This window comes from Cariama cristata, unplaced genomic scaffold (assembly GCF_000690535.1).
Source record: "Cariama cristata isolate BGI_N322 unplaced genomic scaffold, ASM69053v1 scaffold15274, whole genome shotgun sequence".
NCBI classification, from domain to species: Eukaryota; Metazoa; Chordata; class Aves; order Cariamiformes; family Cariamidae; genus Cariama; species Cariama cristata.
In genome coordinates this window covers 71,610-92,733 of record NW_009612466.1, presented here as the reverse complement: position 1 = coordinate 92,733, position 21,124 = coordinate 71,610, and the positions used below count along the sequence as shown (strand labels likewise).

General features: G+C 39.4%; 1 protein-coding gene across 1 annotated transcript in view; it reads right to left on the bottom strand.

Moving 5' to 3' along the window:
- Positions 1-4,209: 4,209 nt before the first annotated feature.
- Positions 4,210-21,124, bottom strand: part of LOC104160520 (ankyrin-2-like) — a 52,928-nt gene continuing 36,013 nt past the window's right edge. Inside the window, exons 5-9 of the mRNA XM_009698653.1 lie at positions 12,545-12,643; positions 8,205-8,390; positions 7,706-7,729; positions 5,507-5,605; positions 4,210-4,329 (exon numbers count right to left, since the gene is read on the bottom strand). Coding sequence (XP_009696955.1) covers positions 4,210-4,329; positions 5,507-5,605; positions 7,706-7,729; positions 8,205-8,390; positions 12,545-12,643 — 528 coding nt within the window. The remainder of the gene's footprint in view (positions 4,330-5,506; positions 5,606-7,705; positions 7,730-8,204; positions 8,391-12,544; positions 12,644-21,124) is intronic.

The following is a 21,124-nucleotide window of genomic DNA, read 5'->3' as shown; positions in this document are numbered from 1 at the left end:
TCTAAAGTATTCCTCCAGGTCTGCCATTCAAAGTACAAATTTTAAAAATACAGCAAGAAATATACCATACATTTGCTTGAATAGTAAGATATTAACTTAAATAATTCTAAATAATAGTCACTATCTATATAGCTTGCTTAGATAATCTCTACAACATCCCTTCCCACTCCCTTGTAAACATTATATGAATCCACTGAATTTTTCATAGCAAATATCTGCTTTGTGATTAGATATTTATAATTTGACATCACTTTAGGAATGGCAAAAACCGCCAATGAATTATTAGTGCTCTGTGCACGTGTGAAGATTAGGAGAAAATGTCACAGTAGCGTCACTGCAGGACAAAACTACTGTAAACACAGCACGGTGCCAAGACAGGGTTAGGATCCTGCTACAATGGCTTCATGGTAGGAAACCCACTACCACGTGGAAATAGCAGAGAGCTGTGCCTATTTTGTCGGGATGCATATATAAAAACGGAGATATTATTACAAATAATATCAGCCTCTGAGACAGGTGAACGTGGTACTCCCCCACTTCTCAGGGTGTCTCACAAAACTGGAAATACCAGTAAGGTGACAAAGGCCTGTGAATAAGACTGTATTTTAAAAATAAAAAAGCATACAAAACCTAAAAAAGTCTCACATTCCTGTTCTTTTTTTTTTCCCCTATACAATTAATATAGAGATAATAAAAACAGGGATCTTACAAAAATTGCATTCACAAGAATAGTCCTAAAACCCTTTAATAGTCAGTAACACTTCAATATTCCGCATATCCTTATTGTTATTATTCCATTATATCAGAATTATTTTTTTTTTAATGGAAATATATATCTGTATTTTGGCCATGTTGAAACTGTGCTGCTTTTAAATGCTTAAAATAATTCTCCCTGTAATAATCCTTCCTATGTTTCAGGAAGGCTGTAAACTCTTTCCGTCTCTCAAAGTGAAAATTGATAATTGCCACACTACTCTTGAGAACATGACATTGATTTCGTCATAAATTGAACTTTCCACCACCTATTAGAGGACAAATTTCTGCACACTGACTCCTAGTCACAGGCTGCACAATTGCTTCTGAAACCCAGCTCCACTGGTCTACTATCGTAAGTTGTACAGGTCAGAAGTTTAGCTAAATTTCAAAATTTTAAACAAACATACGTCGTTGAAGTTCTTGTTCAGGTAAACTTGTAGAGAATATAGGTTTGGCTAAGATTTTAAATACGAAATGTTCTACCATAAGAAATTTTACCCATTAATTACTTAGCAAACAAAATTCCAGATAAGGCTTGTATGTAAATAGAAGTAGCACAAACGTAGATATAACAGATAGTACTAATAAAAGTATCCTATTAATATCATTGGGAATGGAGTTTACATTTTTACTTTAGATACAATATAAAAGAGAAATGAAATTCCACATTTAAAAAACTTATTTAGTAGTTAGTTGAGAAAAATGGTAAAACTTGCCAAAAAAATTTAAGTATTATTTTAAAATATGAAAGCATAGCAAGCAGATTTACATCTTTATACTCTAGTGAGAAATGCCATAAAATTTCAGCAAATACATTATGAAATGTATAGAAAAGAAAAATACATAATTCTTGCAGTAAGCAGGGCTTTCATCTGACATGCAGCATTAACTATGGAACAGGAGGACACATGCGTAATGCACTCCCTTTGAAGAACGTACATTTTAATTTTTATTTTTTTTAGACAATTCAGGGGCTCCCAATGGATCATTCCAGTGGAACATTTTCAAAGATAAAAAGATTTCACAGATTAACTCTGCAAAATTAAAGTACTGAGGCTCATCTAAATAAGTTTTCACATCCTACTTTATGCATCATCAGATGTCATGTAACAAAGCAAGTTAAAAATAAAATGAATGAAAGCATTGAGTACTTTTTTTAACCAAAAGAGCTTATTTTGATGTGGTATGGAGACCAAGAATAAAAGCCCAAGCTATCCAGCAATGAAATATCCTAGAACATTTAATTCCACTGATTTTCAGTGAATCTGACCTACTGGAAGAATGCAGGTGTTCCTCAGAAGAAATGAAAAGGCGAGTATGGAAAGGCAAGCATGTTAGTACCGAGGTGGAGGAGGCAGAAGGCTGTCCTTTAAAGTACAAAACACACGTATGCTTGGCATGCAACACCCAACCTACCTCTTCAATACCCTACATACTCACGGCCATAGCAAAGCACACAAGGCATGCGGACAAAGCAAAGGGAAAAGAAAAAGACACCGAGACGATATAAACAGCTGGCACGAAGACACGATCACGCCACAGAGACACTGACAGCAAAACCAAAGCTCTGGAATCTTCCCCACCATGAAGTACAGGCAGCTGACTACCTCGAGTAGCGAGAGGGCCGAAGATGAAAGCCAGAGGAAGCTGCTGAGGCTGTGCAAACTGGGATACGTGTGCTTTAGGATACCTTTACGGGTTTTCACTGCTACCTTTGTGCTGACAGTTTTTGAACTAACGTAGCAGCTGACAAAGGGCAGGAAGGCAAGACAATGAGAAGACTCTAAAATTACCACTTTCCACCTACGCTGGGCAAAGTCCTGTTCTTTCAGTTTCATTCACAACTGTACGTCAATCTTTGCGGGTGAGCCGGGAAGGCAATACACCTTGACCTCTTAAAATCCAACACGTCCTTTACAATCATCTGTGCCAACTTGTCTAAAACAAGTATCTAAATACTGAACAGGAAATAGGTGAATTCAATACTGTCATTCCACACGCCAAACAGACCATGTCTGTATGACTACCATGCTTATGAGTATGTGGAATATCCTAGGTGCAGTATATTATTATTGTTTCATGCCTCTTTACCATGAGATTTTAAGCAGTTATTGTGGAAAATTTGACCAGGGATGATATTACTGCACACCTTCATGAGAGGCAGAATTTTCCATCACCAGAAGTTGGGTTTTTTTTAAAAAAAAAAAAAGCAAGAGAGACATCATTTCATAAATAATCAGAAATCAAAATCATAATCACATACAGAGTTACACAACAATCACGACTGTCTTCCCAGCTTATGAAGCAAGAAATGGTTGATGTAATTAATATCAAAGTAACTGCGGTTGAATCAACCACAAGGGTAGTTGACCGCAATAACCTCTACCTTCCTTTACCTTTCTACCTTATTAAACAAAAACTTTTATGTCCACCTGTGTTCTAAAACACCCCGTCTTACTTGGAGATAGAATTTTGCAGATCAGTGCTTAAAACCCAGCAGCTTTCAAGAACGAGTCCTGTGCAGTTCAGTTCACATAAAACCCGTTTGAAATAGTTAACCCTGCCCATATAAATTGATGGGTTTTCTTTTGTCCTGAATGACTGCAAAATCACCCATAAATAAAGAGCACGGTATTGGTGTTTTTTTAACTGGGAGGAGGAAGCCAGTGAGGGTCACCTAGTTCTCTGTGGTGAGTCTGGGGAGGAGGTGAGTGGCTGCCGGCCCAGAGTAGGTTACTTGTTCCCAGTATTGACGCTTCAATAAAAAGTGACTGCCAGCCCACTACAGCGGCTCTCATGAGGCACGCTATGACTGGCACAGACACGCAGGAGTGGGAGACTGAAAGGCTTAGCTGAGTCCCAGCCCTCCACTTCCCATTGCTGTGCAGCACACGTGTTCTGTCATGTGAGGCTGGACCAACTAACAGGCTTATTTCCTCATAAACATCAGTTTCATCAGCTTTTTCTTGTAGAATGGAGGTAGATTATACGGGAGACTAAAGGAAGCAGTATTTCTGCCTCCTACTGTCACCAGTACCTGCCATTCCTTAGTCTGATACCATAGAAAACTGTCTACATAAAACAAATAACAATCTGAAAACTAAAGGTAGCATTCTGAATTAAAAAAAAAAAGGAAGTACCAAAAAATTTCTTTATCAATTATTTTTGGAGTCACAATTTAAATTTGATCCAAGTTTCAAGAAGAGTACATTTGTGAGGAGGCAGTGTTTAACATTTTTGGAGCTGTGTTCAGCTGAACTTTTTTTTTTTTTTAGTCATTTATAACAGCCGCATCTAATGTCTCACTTTAAGAACAGAGAACAAGACACAATTCCTGAAGCTGAATTCCTAGCTATGAATCTTGGTGTTCTCAGCCTCTGGCTTTAAAAAACAAAAACAAAACCAAGCAAGCAAAAAATCCCAATCCATTCCCAAGAAGGGACAACATCATATTCAGGGAATAGAAAGACTCACCCTGGTTTTGGCATCGATCTGCCCTCCGCGATCCAACAAGAGCTTCACCATGTTTGTGTTTCCCCTTTTGGAAGCCACATGCAGTGGGGTGATTCCATTCTACACCATGAAAAGAACAAACCATGAGCATGATGGATTTGAAGGTGTATAATGGTGGTGAATTTGTGTTTGCATCACAAAAAACGAGCCCATCACATTGTAGAGATTAAACACAAATGTACTTGAGCATCAGAGCTAGGCACACACCATATAAGCTAGAGTTAGTAATTCCTTCCTGAGCAAGAATCTTTATTCATTGTGTGGGTTTGTTTAAATAAACAAAGCAGCACATCTGCCAAAGCAGCAAACATCACAGTCCCAGAGTCAGACAAATAAACAAACATGTATCAGAGTCCCAATGAGTCAATATTCACAAAACACTGATGCATTTCAATCACCGCAACATACACAGAGTACACAAATGCGTGACTCCTACACAAATAAACCTTCTTAGTGTCATGCCAATAGTGTAAAGGAGTAGGTCCTGTTTAGGCTGAAAGTCCTTGCAAATGCTTTGGGGGAGGAAGGAGGTAATCTGAGCAGCTATTCCAGATTGGCAACAGGAGGAAGTCAATCTGAAAGGCAGAACCCTAACGTAATTCAAAGTGTGGCTGGCAAAATTCAACAGAAAACTTGCGATCCTGTAGCTATGGTAAGGTACAGATAATCAGAGGTTTTCATGGCACCAGACGCTGTGCTTCAAACTATGTAACATACAACAGCAAAGAGACTACATTATGTAGCTCTGCAGTTGTTTACCATAAAACAGTAGTCATGATTAATTAGTACTTTTATTGTTGCATTTATATAATGGCAATATACCTTACTTTCTGTTTTTCAAAATATGTTTATATGTGAAAATATCAAATTAAAGACACATAGGGAATACTGAAAAAGCCAATAAATCATAAATGCTACGTGTATTTCTGGAGTATGTCTAACTGACAGAAAAGCTGAAGTGAGTTGACACATTATGAGAGCAGCAGCTTTCTGGAGGTAGCCAAAGGAGCCTGCTGCCTTCAGCTGGGAATACTGGTCGCTGCTCAACTCCCAAGGACTCTTGTGCATTGCATGGAGGCAACCTTTAAGGATTACTGCAAAAAAAACCCATCTTTGAACACAACAGAATTTCAGCATTACTTTGCTCCTCACTTACTCTTGACTAAGAATTACACAACGGAACACTCCCACTTTTGTAGGCCATTACCACTAAGAAGAGAAAGAAATGACTCCGTACCCTTGCTGTGAAATCGACAGCGGCTCCTCGGTTTAGCAGAAGCGTTGCCACATTGACATTTCCATAGTGCGCAGCTATATGCAAAGGTGTAAAGCCACTCTACAAAGGGAAACAGCCCTTATTATAGAAATAATTTTAATACAAGATAATCAACTTAACTAGAACTTGATTTTAAAAGCTGCTGGCAAACAAACGTATCGTGTCAATTTTATCCAGTTCACCTATAATACAGCACAGCCTTTCAGGCAGAGAGTGCAGTTTTCATACGAGAGGTTATCAAAAGTGCTTCATTCTTTCATTCTCCAATTCAGTCTCCTGAATCAGTGGCCAATAAGAAACATAGCTTTCATCATAGAAAATATTAAGATATTAGCCATTCTTAAAGAAAATAAAGGAAGATTCCTTATTACAGTTGGAAGCAACATGGGTCTTTTGGGCTGCATCTGTTTACTGGTACATATTTCCTTCCCCCCCCCTTTTTTTTTTCTTGAAAAAGCAGTTGTAATTAAAAATGTAAGCCAAGACTTTGGTGTACATGAGAAACTACTTAGTAGCACAGTATAAGAATCATAATTATTTATATTATATACAGTTTGGATCTCAAAGGATCTGAAGCAACTTTGTCATCTATACATCAGAAAAAACACAATTTACTTATTGCCTCTTGAACACTAGGAAGGTGAAACCTGCCCCAGCTACAAGATACAGAATTGCTTGACACAACATAAAAAAGATTAATTTTTCAGAAACTAGGACACAGAGCAAGCTTTTAGTCTCATAAGTAATTCAAGTAGAAAGGACCTTGCTTTTGAGGTTTCCCTGAAGAGCTTTACACTGATTTGATCAGATCTTTCTGTTGGTTGTAGAAAGAGAGAAATACTTCTGCCTTCTAGACTGTACCATATCTTCAACTAAGTTTCATTTCTTTCAGTGTACAAAACATCACTTTAAACTGCTTATGGAATAAAGAAATGTAGGCAGATGTTGTACTCTGAAATCAACTTTATTCCCAAAAGACGGAGCAATCAGCCCGCTATTTTACCCTAATTCCATTTACTTCCTTGTCAGCCCACAGGTGATCCTGGTCAAAGTCCAGTCAAACACTCATTAGATCCATAGTCTTCTTGCTGTGATAAATTACCAGGGAAATGCCTGCTGAGGATATTAGGCACACAAATACGATACTGCGTTAAGCTAAGGATTGAATGCATATTGCATGAACAACTACCTTCTTGTGGACACACGTTTGCCTGGTGACAAAGGCAAGGTACCGAGAAGTAACACAGTGGCCGGTGAGGGAGAGGTAACCCCCTTCACCCTTCCCACAGTGAAGGACATGCCGACGGGCAGATGCCAGAGAGAAGCTGGCACCCTTCCGATTGACGCCGCCGGCTGCCTCCTGGTAACTTGCTCATGCGCACACACACCAAGTGTGAAGCGTTTTCACGCAGGTGCGGGCATTCAAAATTCAATCCCTCATCTAACAGAGAAACTCCATTATTTAGAAGCAGGCATTCAAATAATGACCACATTCTTGGAAATAATTCTTTTCTCTAAATGTGACAATAATCTTTAAGGGAGAAATCACAGTTCTAGCCAATCAGACCCATGATTTTTAGTGGAAGTGCTCGGAGAGTCAGTATTTCCAGAATCAGCATGAGAAATGTAATATTATCTGCTGCAGGTAAATTCTGATTGTGTACTATCCCTTAAGGACTTTTTAAAACTTTATTGAAAAGATCGTAAGAACAACAATGGTAAAACTAAGCAGATGCTCTGAACAAGTTTTTACCTTGGAGGATTTGATTATATTTATTATTGTAAAAGAAGGAAAATGAATTTTACCATTATTCTGGCTGAGCCAGACACCTTAATTTAGTTACATCAAGTGAGTGCATTTTCATAATTAATGAAATTGAGCTAGAAAAGCATCTTTATCCTCTTAGCTCCATTACTCGCTTCAGACTTCTTTGAACTAATGTAAATTCTCAAAAGTTTACTTCAATAGTGACACAAATAAAAGGAAATTCTAAGATAAAGGATAAATAAAAATAGGTTTGCAGAGTCACAAATTTCTATGTATTAAAAAAGAGTCATATCTTCAGTTCTGGTGCGAAATAATAATGAAATATTGCCACAGAGCAGAGAAAATAATTACAAGTAACAGAAAGAGTAATTAAAAATTTTTGATCTCGGTACCTCAGTCGTCCTATTCACCATCATCTGATGCAGCATGGTTTGGGAAAAAGAGGAACAATATTAAAGACTGGCCGCAAAACGAAGAACTATGTTGCTTTTTGAAATGAGTTATGCTGTTAATTATGGGAAAAGCCATTCAAGCATGCATTAACTTTAAATACAACCTATCTTCCCATGGGCAATAAACCAGTAATCTATTTAATAGGGAAGCAGCAATTCTGCTTCCATTTCAGTGTCTTCCGGTTTACAAATAATGAGAGACCTGGTTACCAAAGAAATGGGAGGTATAACTAAAAAGCAGAAAAATGAGTAGTTTATAATTACAGTGTAGCTAAACACTGCAAAAGTAGATATATTACTGGTGATACTGGTCGAGCAACTTGTCTTTCCCCACAGAAGAAATTACCTTTAACCGTTAAGGTGAAGGACGTAAAGTTTGTTGCCCATCGGCACTCAGCCACGTGACTACCCTGTTACCTCCAGGGCAGCATCACGTTACCTTGGACTGCACATCGGCATTATGGTCGTTCTGTAGTAAGAGCGCCGCTGATTTGGTGTCGTCTTTTCTAGCGGCAATATGCAGAGCTGGCAATCTCACTTTCCCCTTGGTGTCATTTTCCAGGAGGATGGCCACCGCCTGGTTGTGTCCTTGCTGCAGTGCAACAGCTAGAGGAGTGAAACCATCCTGGTAGAGAAGAAAACAAGATGTGCTCGGTAAGCTGAAGGACGTACAGCTTCAGTGATTTGCACAGTGCTGTTCACACACAGAAATTTGGTAAGGGCAGTGTTTACTACCTCTGCACCACTGTCTCCAGTGAAACGACGTCAGAGGTACAACATTTTAACCCAGATATGATTTCAAACATGTCAGAAGCACACTTTTTCCACTTCAAATAGTCTTTTTTAAAGTCAAGTACAAGCAAAGGGTCATTCTACTGTATCTCTCTTAATTACTTATCATCTTATAATGGGCCACAAAGCATATTTTTAGCAATATTTTGGTAAGGATTAGTCAGCACTGAACAAAGTAGGTGTGAAAAATACACAGGGAACCTGTTTCTGAGTATCTCACTCTGCGAAAAGAAAGCCTATCTTCGGATGCATTTGCTGCGGTCTCCCATTCTAAATTACACACAGACTGTAAATCAAAAGAGCCAGCTCATGTTTAGGAATTTATTCTAGTTTGAAGCAGGAAAACATTAGATTATTTGTATTTTTTTGAAAAACAGAGTCAGAAAAATCGCTCTGCTTTTCATTCATAGTTTTAGCTTTGTTTTAAAATTATTTTCAAATTGTCTTGTTCCTCCACACAGGCCCTGGATCGCCAGTGCTTTAAAATGAGTCACATGGTCACAACCTGCTCTCTCGGCTGAAGTCCTGCCGGTTTCCCTATCTTTTATTCTGACTGTAAAACTGAATCTAGCTCCTGTCTTGCACAGTGCCCAAGCACATACGTGCTGTAACCACGTGCTAGATCGGCAGGCAGCGGAGCCACAAGGAACAAAGCAGCTCTCTGTGACCGGAGGCACGGTGAGTAACAGCGCAAGAAAAGGGAAGGGACTAAAACAAGGTCTTCTACGTCTAGGTTGGAAGGAACAAGTATAGAGTTGATTATAGCCAGAAAGTGAGAAAACTGATTTAGATACATTGTAAAAGGCATAGGAATGAGACAGAACTGATTTGGAATAGGAATATGGAAAGATGATAAAATAATAAATGACAAGTTAGGCAGGAATGAGAGCCAACACATGCTGAAAGAAACATCTGAAGAATTGCCAAAGCAATTCTTCCCCTTAGTAATCTAATAACATTCACTCCCTTTTGTGTACAACTGTGGGTAGGTGCATTGTAACAGCGATACTACTATGGTTTCTTTCTGTAATAGAGATTAAATTCTGTACAGTGAATTTAAAAAAGGGTGAACAGCTGATGAAACAGCTGAACTGTAAAGATAATTCTGAGATTGGGGCTACATTAGGTGTTGAAATGGCTTAATGCATTTGCCTTTTGCCTCTGGGAACATGAGAACAAATCCTGGATTAGAGGCCCTGTGAAACTGAGCTCATCCTTACTCTCATTTTGTATATATATGTACATAAGCGTTACAGGAAATGAAATATATCCAAAGGCAGTGCAAGTTTCCAAGCTTCAAAGACAAGATCACCCATTTGATTTGCACCACTTTATCTTCCATCCTTCTCTAAAAGGACACAACTCTGTCTGCATTCCCTCTCCTATTGCTTCTGGGAAGCATGGCTGATCAGAACTCAGAGAAAGCATTTCATTTCCCCACCTCCCCACATGGGGAGCGCCAATCTTTGATGCCAAACAGAAGATCCTTCTCCATGTATTTCAGTGGCATCTTCAGTTTAGGCTGCCATCCCATCTTATTTAATATGCCATTTCCTCATTCTGTTCATGAGACTGACCCTGGGCATGTGTGAAAATGGACCGTGGCTCAGGCTGTCCTTCAGTAACACTCGAAACACCGAAACCATCACCTCAGGAAGACCCAAAACTTAACTAGATAAGCAATAAGGGGGTAGACAGCCTTTACTTTATAAGCTACAAAAGTGAGAACTGACCTTTCTGATGGCAGAAGACAGACTTGGACTTGGGTTCAGAGTGGAGGGCATTTGATGGTTTTTTCCTCCCCCCATCCTGACTTTTATTAAAAAAAAATAATAATAATTAAGACTATACTGTGAATTCCAGCGATGCCTGGATGTCTGCATTCAAGCAGAGGCCACATGAAGTATAACCATCTCAGCCTCACAGTTCCTGCAGACTCATGAATGAATCACTAGCACACCTGACCATCACAGCCAGTACAAGTCACTGGGAGAAAGGCTGCAAGCAGGTATCTGTGGGCTGTAGCTGGGCCAGGCCTTGGAGAGCTACCGTTCCCCTCGGCTCCTTCACAAGGAGGGTGTTTCTGCCATGTTGCCTGGCAATCACACGGGATTTCATATTTCAGAAAGCTGACATGTAATGCGATCGCCATATATGCAGGCCTCAAGAGGATTATTTTAGGAGCTGTCATCAAATAGTACAGTATCCATTGAAAGAACGGACAGTAAAGCAGCTGTTAACACTAGCAGCTCAGTTTAAAGGAAAGGAGCGCAAGCATAAATGCACCATCATTTCAAATCCATCTGTTTGTGAAGGCCATCCAAACTGGGTAAGTTTCTGTACAGACTAGGGAAAAGTAATAAACATGAGCAAAAGCTCTGACAGGAGAGGAACTTTCCTATTACTGCTTCACATAGCACATCCGTATCCATAGAACAAACACAAAGCCGACATGCTTTGCAGCACAGAGCCTGTTCACTCGTCCCCTTGGCTTGGAATAAAAGAACATTCAGCAGAAAGGGAACAAGAGGAGGAAACAGAGCAAGCATGGTCCTCATGACCTAGCCATTTTCCCCATTGCCCTTAAATCCTCTCACATTTGCAGAAGGAAGTTCTTATGATTCAGCTCCTCTTGAGATGGAGTCTCATCTCCTTTACTTTGGTGTCTGCCCTACTTGCACTGAAGTTACTGCAGGTTTACAGCACTGCAGTTAAATCCAGAACCTAGCAATTAATACCATCCTCTGTGTATTTATACCCACGTGGTCCAACACTAGAAATAAAGTGTCCGAGGAGGAAACAGCACATTGCCTGCTGAGCTCATTGATGTGATCCTTGTTACTCATTTGATTTCCAATTTACACTAATCACAGACAATAATGAATATTCATAGGTTACACAAAGTTGCAGACAAGCCTCAGCATCGGAGTAACTTAGCTGGTCAAGGAGGTCCAGCTGCCATCGCTCCTCACTTAGGGGAAAAGGAGCAGGAGGTTGGCGTAAGTGACCTCCTGAGGCCCCTTTCTACCTGAGCGGTTCTGTGAACCTAGCACCCAGAGAGCCTCCTCCACTCATCACTTTTGTGCATCCACTTGCCTTTTTCTCACCCTTCCTCGCTACGCAGAAAATATTCTGAACTCATCTAAAATCTCAAGACTCAATCTAACAGGAAGCTTGTCAACAACTAACTGTTGATACTAATTGTTTTTACACCATTTTACACTATATACAGACAGCCTCCTGGACATCGTCCTCATAGCCCTAATTAAGGCGTTCACATCATGTTCCACACACTTTTCAGCTGGCTGAGGCAGAAGCTGAAGCAAGCCTCCAAACTACCTTCCCCAGAAGACCCCTTATAAAGTCAAGCGTGGGAGATACCTGCTATAATATTCTATTCACTGACTTTTGCCCAGCTCTCACAGTGCAGCACAATGAAAAAGCAGCACAAAGACAGCCCTGTTGCTCAGGAGATGGCACTCCTAGATGCTTGCGTTTTCATGAGCTTTGTCAGAGACGTAAATCTGTTCAAATGAAATGTTGTACCTCTCCGCTTAGCCTATGATCGACCTACTATTCACTCCATTCCCCTGCCAATACCACCTTAGCCTCCTGCAATTTCTACAGCCCTAGGGACCTCTCTTCAAAGCCTCACTCTCGTTTCAGAAAATTCTCCTGGAAGCTGATAGGAGAAACGGGCACAAACTGAAGGCAAAAGTCCTGACTCACTAACGTCAGTGGAAGTTTTGCTGTCAAATAAATCAGGCTGTACTTCATCCCTTGACTTTTCACCATTTCCAGAACAGTTCACCCTTGTCTTCTGTCCGTGTAGAAAAAAAGGATAAGATTCTTAAATACAACTCATTGAAATGAAAGGTTGAAAGTTCTCAAAATACTCTGTTTGAAAAATCTTCTGACTTCAAGCAATCTGAATATAAAGGCAAAGGAAAATAAGAGTGTGTGTAAAAAAAGAACAATATACCTCACCTCAGTAGCTGTGCTTTGGTTGGCTCCATTCTCCAGGAGATATTTCACCACTTCAATGTGGTTCTCTTGAGCTGCCATATATAAAGGAGTAAAGCCATTCTAGGAAGAACATACAAGAAAATACTGTAATGAGGAAATGGAATATACCAAGAATAACGAACCCCAAATAAATATACATGGCTAAAAATGCATTTGGGATTTTTTAACTGAAATGTTTTAAGCAGGTAAGCAGAACAATTTTGTATTTTTTAACTTAATATAGTAACGTTTAATGCCTTAAACCCACAAAACTCTATGTGCTGTTACACTCATTTTCTTTTGACACATATTTTAGGGAAGCAATGGACCCGCTAATTATTAATACATCTTGCTGATAATGCTCAGGGACTGCAAGGCTGACAAAGTTTTATGAAAGCTGACAGGAAAGCAAGAATTTCATCCATTTATTACGTTAACTTAACTAAAGACATCGTCCCCTGGAGACCATACAGTCCATACCTCATGACAAGCTGAGTAGAGATGACAAAGGCTTAACATACTAAATAAGATTTTGTAATACATAAAACATTGCAAATCATCAAACATAAAGGAACTCAACCTTGCAAAGTAACAACTGTATTTCTCACCATACAGTAAGGTCATCTTTCATTTAATTATAAACATTGATTAAAATGTCCTAGAGTCCTTAAAAGAATCTGCTCTAGATAATACAGTAATTTTAAAAAATTATTCTAAGTTCATCAAACTACGGGCAAATTCATTAGAAACAAGTCCTTTCTTCACATTAAAATACTTTAACACAAACAATTTTAATTAATTAGCTACAAAATCCTTATGAAAGGAAGGCATGGAAGTGAGCTGTCTGCCTGATTAATAACTTCCTTCTAAGAGTTTTTAAAATTGTTAAAAACACCTTAGGAAGTTCAGTATTCTGTAGATCACCATGTAACATAAGAGGACATAATCACCTATACTTCTGAAAACATTCTTGGCTCTTGGAATGGCACTTTTAGATAGAACATAAAACATAAACCAGACTTCAAACATATTTGGATTGGTTGGGGTTTTTTTTTTCAATCTTGCATGCTGTCACAATGAACGATAAGCTTGTGCATTCACACAAGCGGTCAGAATTAATGCCAATACTGTGGTAACTAAGAACCTTGTTTCAGAGAAGCCAATATTATTCTTTCTAGCAAACTTGCTGTAGAAATATTCCAGTAATTTCCTAATGAAACGAAATATCATTTTTCAGTCACCAGATAATACAGTTGATTGTAGAACTGATGTGTTTACAAGCCCCCTCTGCATTTACAAATGTAGATTACTCAGACAATAAATATCATTTATGTTGTGTATGTCATATGATATATGCCATATATGTTGCAGCAAGTCTTTTAATACTGCTTTGCATAATATTCTGGCACTTCCATCAACAATCTCGGGACATATAATTAAAAAATGGCACCCAGAGAACAGTTAACAGGAGTTCAATGCCAAAACTGTGGGACATATTTTCAGTAACTTTGCACAAGGGTGCGTCTTTGGCAGGGATTACCCAATGTTCTCAGTAATGACCCGAAGGATGGAATAGAGCGCTTTTATTCCAGCTACAGACAGCACGAACCAATGTTCTCAGTAATGACCCGAAGGATGGGATAGAGCGCTCTTATTCCAGCTACAGACAGCACGAATGAGATGGTCTACAAGTACACCATACAACAGGATCATAATTTGAAAGATTCCTGTTACCCTAGAGAAAAGACCTGGAAACGTAACTTAGCAAGGACAAATACAAGCTTCTCTACTATTGTAGGAAAAACAAACTACGGAAACAGGGAATGATGAGTTAGAGAAGAAATCTGCAGAAAAGGACCTGAAGGTCACAGTGGTCTACCAGAGGGCCGCTGGTCCATGAGCTCATTCTGCTGTAATGACAGTCACTGCATTGGCATAAAAATATATCCCCCTGGGGAAGCTATTCTTCTTGGAGAAGACTAGCAATTGGTGTTGTTTTGTCTGGAAAGGGAAAATTGAAGGAAAACAAGATAACAGTCTTTAAAGAGGAGGGTAAAGGTCTGTTTTGCAAGTTGACGATGACTAAACCAAATAGAAAAGCATACAGTTTACTAAGGTTGCTGGAGAGAAAATTCAAGTTACCCATCAAGAGAAGCCTCTTAACAGTAAGGCCAGCCTGCACTGCATTTTGATGGGCAGCTTCCCTCCTCCCCAGTCACCACTAAAACCAGGCAGCAAACTGGAAGCACAAACTGGGCACACGAGCCAGCCTCTCCCACGCCGCCCTGGGCCGGGAGGACGCTGGTCTCCTGGCTGCTCCTCAGACGACTCCTTACTGAGGGGTGATAAGGGATCTCATCACAGCATAAAATGAAGGAACGCTGTTCAGTATGTAATTAGGAAGGTGCAGGAGGGCAGCGGATTGCCAGGCATAGGGACTGAGCTGGCAGGGGGAATTATGAACAGATTGGTTTCTTGTCAAATGCACTTGTTCAGAATAGCACAGAGCAAACCGCAGGTAACCGAGTTGGCTCACTGTTCTGGTTTTCCTTCCCGCTCCGGAAAGAAACAAAATGGCAACCTATTAGGTATAACTAATAATAATTTTCCACCCGCTCATCAGTATTTTAATATTAAAGTCTAATGTAGCAGTTTTTTTAAACGGTAAGACATGCCATTTGTAAAATCCTTCTAGCACTGAATATTACATGGATGAATACAAGGATCACACCAACTAATATGAATTTGGGAAGATCAGAATTTTCAAGCCAGAGTAAATCAATTTGCTTAAAAGCTTTGAAGAATCTTATTTTTTTTAATCAATTCAAGTCTCTAATTCTACAACAGGAGGAGGACAATAAATCCTGATTATCAGACCATAAACAATACATATATGACTTCGTGACCATTTAGTACCAAGAGAAGCACTAAATGCTTTTCCACGCAGAGATCCAGAAGAGTGCCCATTATATCAAGGATATCCTCCTCACGTGCTATAATCATACCTGAAGCTACAGCAATCAGGGGTAAGGAAATTCTTGCACATAAAATCATAGCCTTTTTTTTTATTTCAAGCTTTATTTATAGTTTAAAACTATTATATATGTTTTCTTAAAATCTGGTTAATTTTGGAAATTGCAACAGCATGCCAAGCTCTATATGCAAAACTGCCTACACCAGACACTGCAAAAGCTTCCCCTCAATGTCTCCCCCTGGCAAGGTCAAGCCCAATTTTTTTCCGCTAGCAGGATGAAGTCTGCTTTCTCAGTGAAGATCTTGTTTCAGAGCTTCTAATTGCGGCGTTCCTGACCTCAACGCTGCTGGCTCTTGGCCAGAAAGCTCCTATTTTAGGATTCCCAATATTACCGCTCTCCTGGGCGGAGCTCTGCCCCGTGGGATTACCTGTTAGCCCTGCTGGAGCCCAGGACTTCCACGCCTCCTCCTAGCCTGCACAGTTTCTACGATGTGTCTGCCTGTCTGTATCCTATAAGCAAGTTCCTGTCTCTCTCAGCCAGTCGTGTGGTTAAATGGAAATGCCCACAGCAAAAGCACATCCTTCCCTTCGTTTCCTTTACTTTTGTTAATCTGAAATCCCCTTCCCAGTTTCTCATCTTTTAGTTTCAAGCAGCTATATGCCAATACTTGCTTTCTCTGTTCTGCTTCTAGAAATATCTCAAAGCTCAAGATCCCAGCTCTCTGCAAACTGAAGAAACCATGTTTTCCCTAGACTTTTGTTTCACTACCCCAAAGAGTCTTCTACTGAATCCACAACATTCTGGTTAATGATTCTCCATGGACGCATTGCAAATGAGACTGACCTCTCCCCTCCTTGTTTTAGCACGCGGAATGGCATACAGAGGGTTTACTGGGCCAGGGTGGCGAATCTTTATTTCAGTTAGTTTTCCTTCAGCTTACGATCCCATACTGGATAAACACTGTCCAGAATTAAAGTAAAAATACTGCCTGTGGGATATAAATGTGACCTGGAAAAGGAGAAATGCATTTTATTTTGCTTTTTCTGAAAGCCCGGCTGTGTAATTATGTTAAGTCTGTATGTTTAGATTTTGTGCATCATCTGAAAACCAGAAATTAATTTTGTAATGATATATAACATTCATTTTCAAACAACGATTTCATCAGAGTACTTGTAGTGAGGAAAGAGTACTCAGATTTCATTATCCTGACAAATCTATACTGCAAGATGTTTACTGCTATAATATAACGTTATAATGAGAAATTAAAGCTAAACAAATAGAGTATATTTCATACTCCATTCTTTCTACTACATTCACTGATTTACTTGCTAATTTGAGAAAATGAGTAGCTCTCAATGATTCTTCAAGCTATTAATGCAAATTGGCAAGTCTATATATGACTCAGAATTTGTATCATTAAATTTTGCCCAAGCCCTAATGAGGAATACAGTTTGAAGAAGCAGAGGGATTATTAGAGCATTTAGAAAATCATACCAACAGTTATGTAGCTTGGTCGAGCTTTATTTTATGGCAGGCTTTCAAGGAACTGTACTCCTTGCATGCAGTACCACATGATCAGAAGCACACATCTTCCAATCTGATTAGTAGCCAGTGCGTTCGAATGACTAGTCTACCCATGCTTGTCCATGAAGATATGGCCTTTAGTGTCTACATACCGTCTATCCATCTCTCTATATATACATATTCATACTGATAAGGAAAAGAGCGAAAATAGAGATATATTACCTCTTCCCTCAGTTTGCCTCTTTTAAGATGACACATGAGAGTTAGCAACATATCCTGTGATTAAATAGCTAATGTAAACCCAGACACATCTATTTTATTTTAAAGGCCTCCAGGAACTTTTAAGACTGTATTAGGAGATGACTGAGATTACCAGGGAAGATGAGACAACTGATATCTAATGCAATCGTTTACATACAGCAAATGCTCATTCCTACTTGCTCTTCAAGATGTAATTACCAGACAGAAGATCAACACAATCAGTGGATTGCCCAACCCAGACCAGTTGCCTCCTCTGCCTCTCCATCTTACTGCACGGGTTTTTGGTTTGGTGTTTTGGCAGCCTTCTCCCCCCCAATTCTACTTCATATGAAGGAAATGAAAAAGTTATTTTCCCAATAACAAATGAAAACCAAATTAGTCAGGGTTTTTCTGCAACTTTACTACAATTCTGCATCTGCACTTCTTGAGCAACGTTCAGAGAAGATTCTGTGCACAAAAGACTGCCCATATAAAAGCTCCGTTTCCTTTGGGTCGGTCTCTAGTTTCCTTCATAGGACCCAGCACTTAACATGACCTAAGAGAAGCCTTTGTGAAATTGCTCTACCTTTCTCCCTGTGCCGCCTCCTCCTCTTTCTGCTCTTGTTAGAATTTAAGCCAGCCCCAAGAAGGAGCAGATATTGGCACAAAGGATGAGACAAGAATGATACAAGGCTGAGACAAGCTTAGATGACTCATGAAACGGCTCACACAGATTATAAAATCTTCTGATTTATGGCCATGTGTTAATATATCATTTTACACAGCAAGATCATGATCATTTCAGGGGCCTTTAAGTTCAATAACTGTGTCAAGATTTTTTTCTACTCTGCAGAATATTGCTCAACTTCAATAAGAATGGTAAGTTCCTGATTTACAACTTTATTCAGTGACATACAATTAATCTCCTTGTTTTCCCCATTTTCCCACAGATATTAGCCTAAACCAGTGACATCTACATCTCACCTCAGCAGTTAAAAGGAGGTAAGGCTGCCTTCACTCGCTGTTTCCCTTGATCTCAGTCTCCAGTAATCTCCACAGGAGAGGAACTAACCACTCCAGCAGAGGTTCCACTATTCTCTCTCAAATAGGAGAATGTCATGCAGGGAAGGAAAAGGACCTGAGGCCATGGGCACAAACCAAAACATGGGAGGTTCCCTCTCAACATCAGGGTACACTTTTTTACTGTGAGAGACCAATCGCTAGCACAGGTTGTCCGGGGAGGTTGTGGAGGCTCCATCCTTGGAGCTGTTCAAAAGCTGCCTGGACATGGTCCTGGGCAGCCTGCTGTGGGTGGCCCTGCTTGAGCAGGGGCGTTGGACAAGGTGATCTCCAGAGGTGTCTTCCAACCTCAGCCATTCTGTGATTCAGTAAAAAATCCTCTAACAATCCAAGCAATTAATTAATTTTAATCAACGAAATATGAGAGTTACAAATAAATGCAACACTGCAAGCTAAATTAAGAACACACATCTTGATAGAGTCAACAATATCACAATTCTGGGAACTGCGTTGTGCATTATGCTCAGAGCATTATTTTCAGCCAGTCTAAAAATAAACTCTTCATAAGAGGATTGTATCTTAGCAGGCGAGATTCTCTGCCTAAAAGGGTGAATTAAGGATAGATCAAGGTACCTACTTTAACTTTTAAAAGTATTTTTTGTTGTTGTTGTTAGCTTACATCAAAATCTGGAAGTTTTCTATAGCAGTAACTTTACCAACTATTCATATTCCTCTTTCTTTTCCAGTGAAATCCATTTCTCATAAAAATAACATATAATCCGTATTCTTTTTCAGGAAAAAAATCTCAGAAATACTTGGACTAGTCCATCTATATTTATATTCAAGCAAATATGCAATTATCAAATTTGTGAAGGTATGCTAAAGGCAAATTCACAGCATTTAATTTTAAGTTGCCAAATTTAAGGTGCCTAAGGAGTCTCTTTTTGTCACACAATCAAGAGGACGTGGGCTACTCCAAAGACAGACTAAGAATATTCAAATCAAGAGCCCATCTTGGTCAACCGACAGCTTAAGCAGCACGAAACTGAGAATGCAAAGGTGGATAGAAGGAAACTACCCTTTAGAACATCTATGACTCCAGAGGATTAGAAATAATGGGTTACTATCAGATCTGGAACTCTAAATACCGATTAACTGTATAATACTTTTTTTTTTTTAATCTGTTTTTTTTTAAGTAAACAACTGTATTTAAACTGATGTATTTTAGCAGGCTTTCACAAGTCGAAAACAACTAAAACTCCTGGAAAACTACTGCACTTTTTTCTCCAATGAGCCTGTAGTGCCTACCAAGCATTCAGATCAAAGCTACCGTGGCATGACACATAGTACTTGCTTTTATCTTTAAATGCTTTATCATAAGAAGATCTATTTGTCTAAAACGTACCATTGCAATACTCAGAAGACAGTTTGATATTTGTCTATATGTTCTACTTGGGACCCTGGCAAGGAGTTTGCTTCTACTTCAACCATAAGGAGAAGCGCTAAACCACCACAAGTGCAAAAACCAGATTATGCCTTTGAGAAACATCATTCAATTCATGATTCTTTCCTTTTTCCAAGAGAAGTGATTTGCTCCAGCTTCACATCTGGCTCAGCCTTGAGAGATGGAGGAAGAAAGTGCACTCTGTTCCCCCTTGTCCTCCTGCCCCTCGGACCGCACTGTTGTGACACTGACAGCACCTTCCTGGAGGGAATCTTTGTTCCGTCCTATATCCACATTACGAGACAGAGATTCAGTAAAAATACCTTTTGGGTGCATCAACCACCAGCTAAATGAAATACTGTGGATTTCTCCTATGGATGAAAGCACCTAACGTTTTCTGACTAGATTTTTTCCTCCATGTTTCAAAATGAGCAGCACATTAGTATATATTCACTTGCCTGGCTTATCATTTCCTCTCATAACAAAGCTAGAAAGTGCTAGTAAAAAGGATGACATGCAGATTAGCTGTAAGCGTTTGCGAGCATAGAATTATTCCACGTAAAGTGGCACATCCGTAAGGGCATAGGGGAGCTACTGGATTCTGACCTTCTGTAAAATTCCCCAACAAGTGTTAGGTAATCATTTAGGTGACAATCCTTATATTCATGGCATACAGCAGATGCTGAGGCCCGCAGGGTCCCACAGGCTGTAAAGATTAAAGTTGAGAAAAGCGTTTAGGAAAAAGGTCAGAATTACCAGATCTAGGGAGGCTGGTGATTCTACTTTATTGGGCCAAATGGTTAAACGAACAAAACAATGAAAGAGTATTTACTTGCTTACAATTACAGATCATAAAACTAATTTGTAATAAATAAATTTAAAAAATGTAGTGACACAGAAGCCTACACTGAAAATAGTACCACCCCTTCAGCTGTCTCACTAATTCCCTAGTAATATAAATAGTGTTTTCCACTCTATACTTACACCACTGCAATAATTATAAAGCTCACGGACAAATGACGTTGTCTGGGTTTGTGATAAACTTGGTAAATTCATTCACGAGAGACCACACAGAACTCCAACTGTAGTACTACGTGTATGACACCTGTTGCCTCACCGTTACAAGAAGCCCTCTCTTGGGAAGTGTGTTTCACTGTAAGTCACTTCCTAGCTCAGATGCCAAATTTAAAGAGCACAAACATTCCATTTTAGCAGCTTCAAATATCACGATTTTCTCTGCAAGAACAGCAAAGCAACAATAGAGCCTGAAACGCAGCCAGGCAGAAATCAAGACGTTCTGTGCCTTGGAAATGTCAGTTTTACAAAGAGGGAACCTGTAATAGAACCTGCGCTGATGGA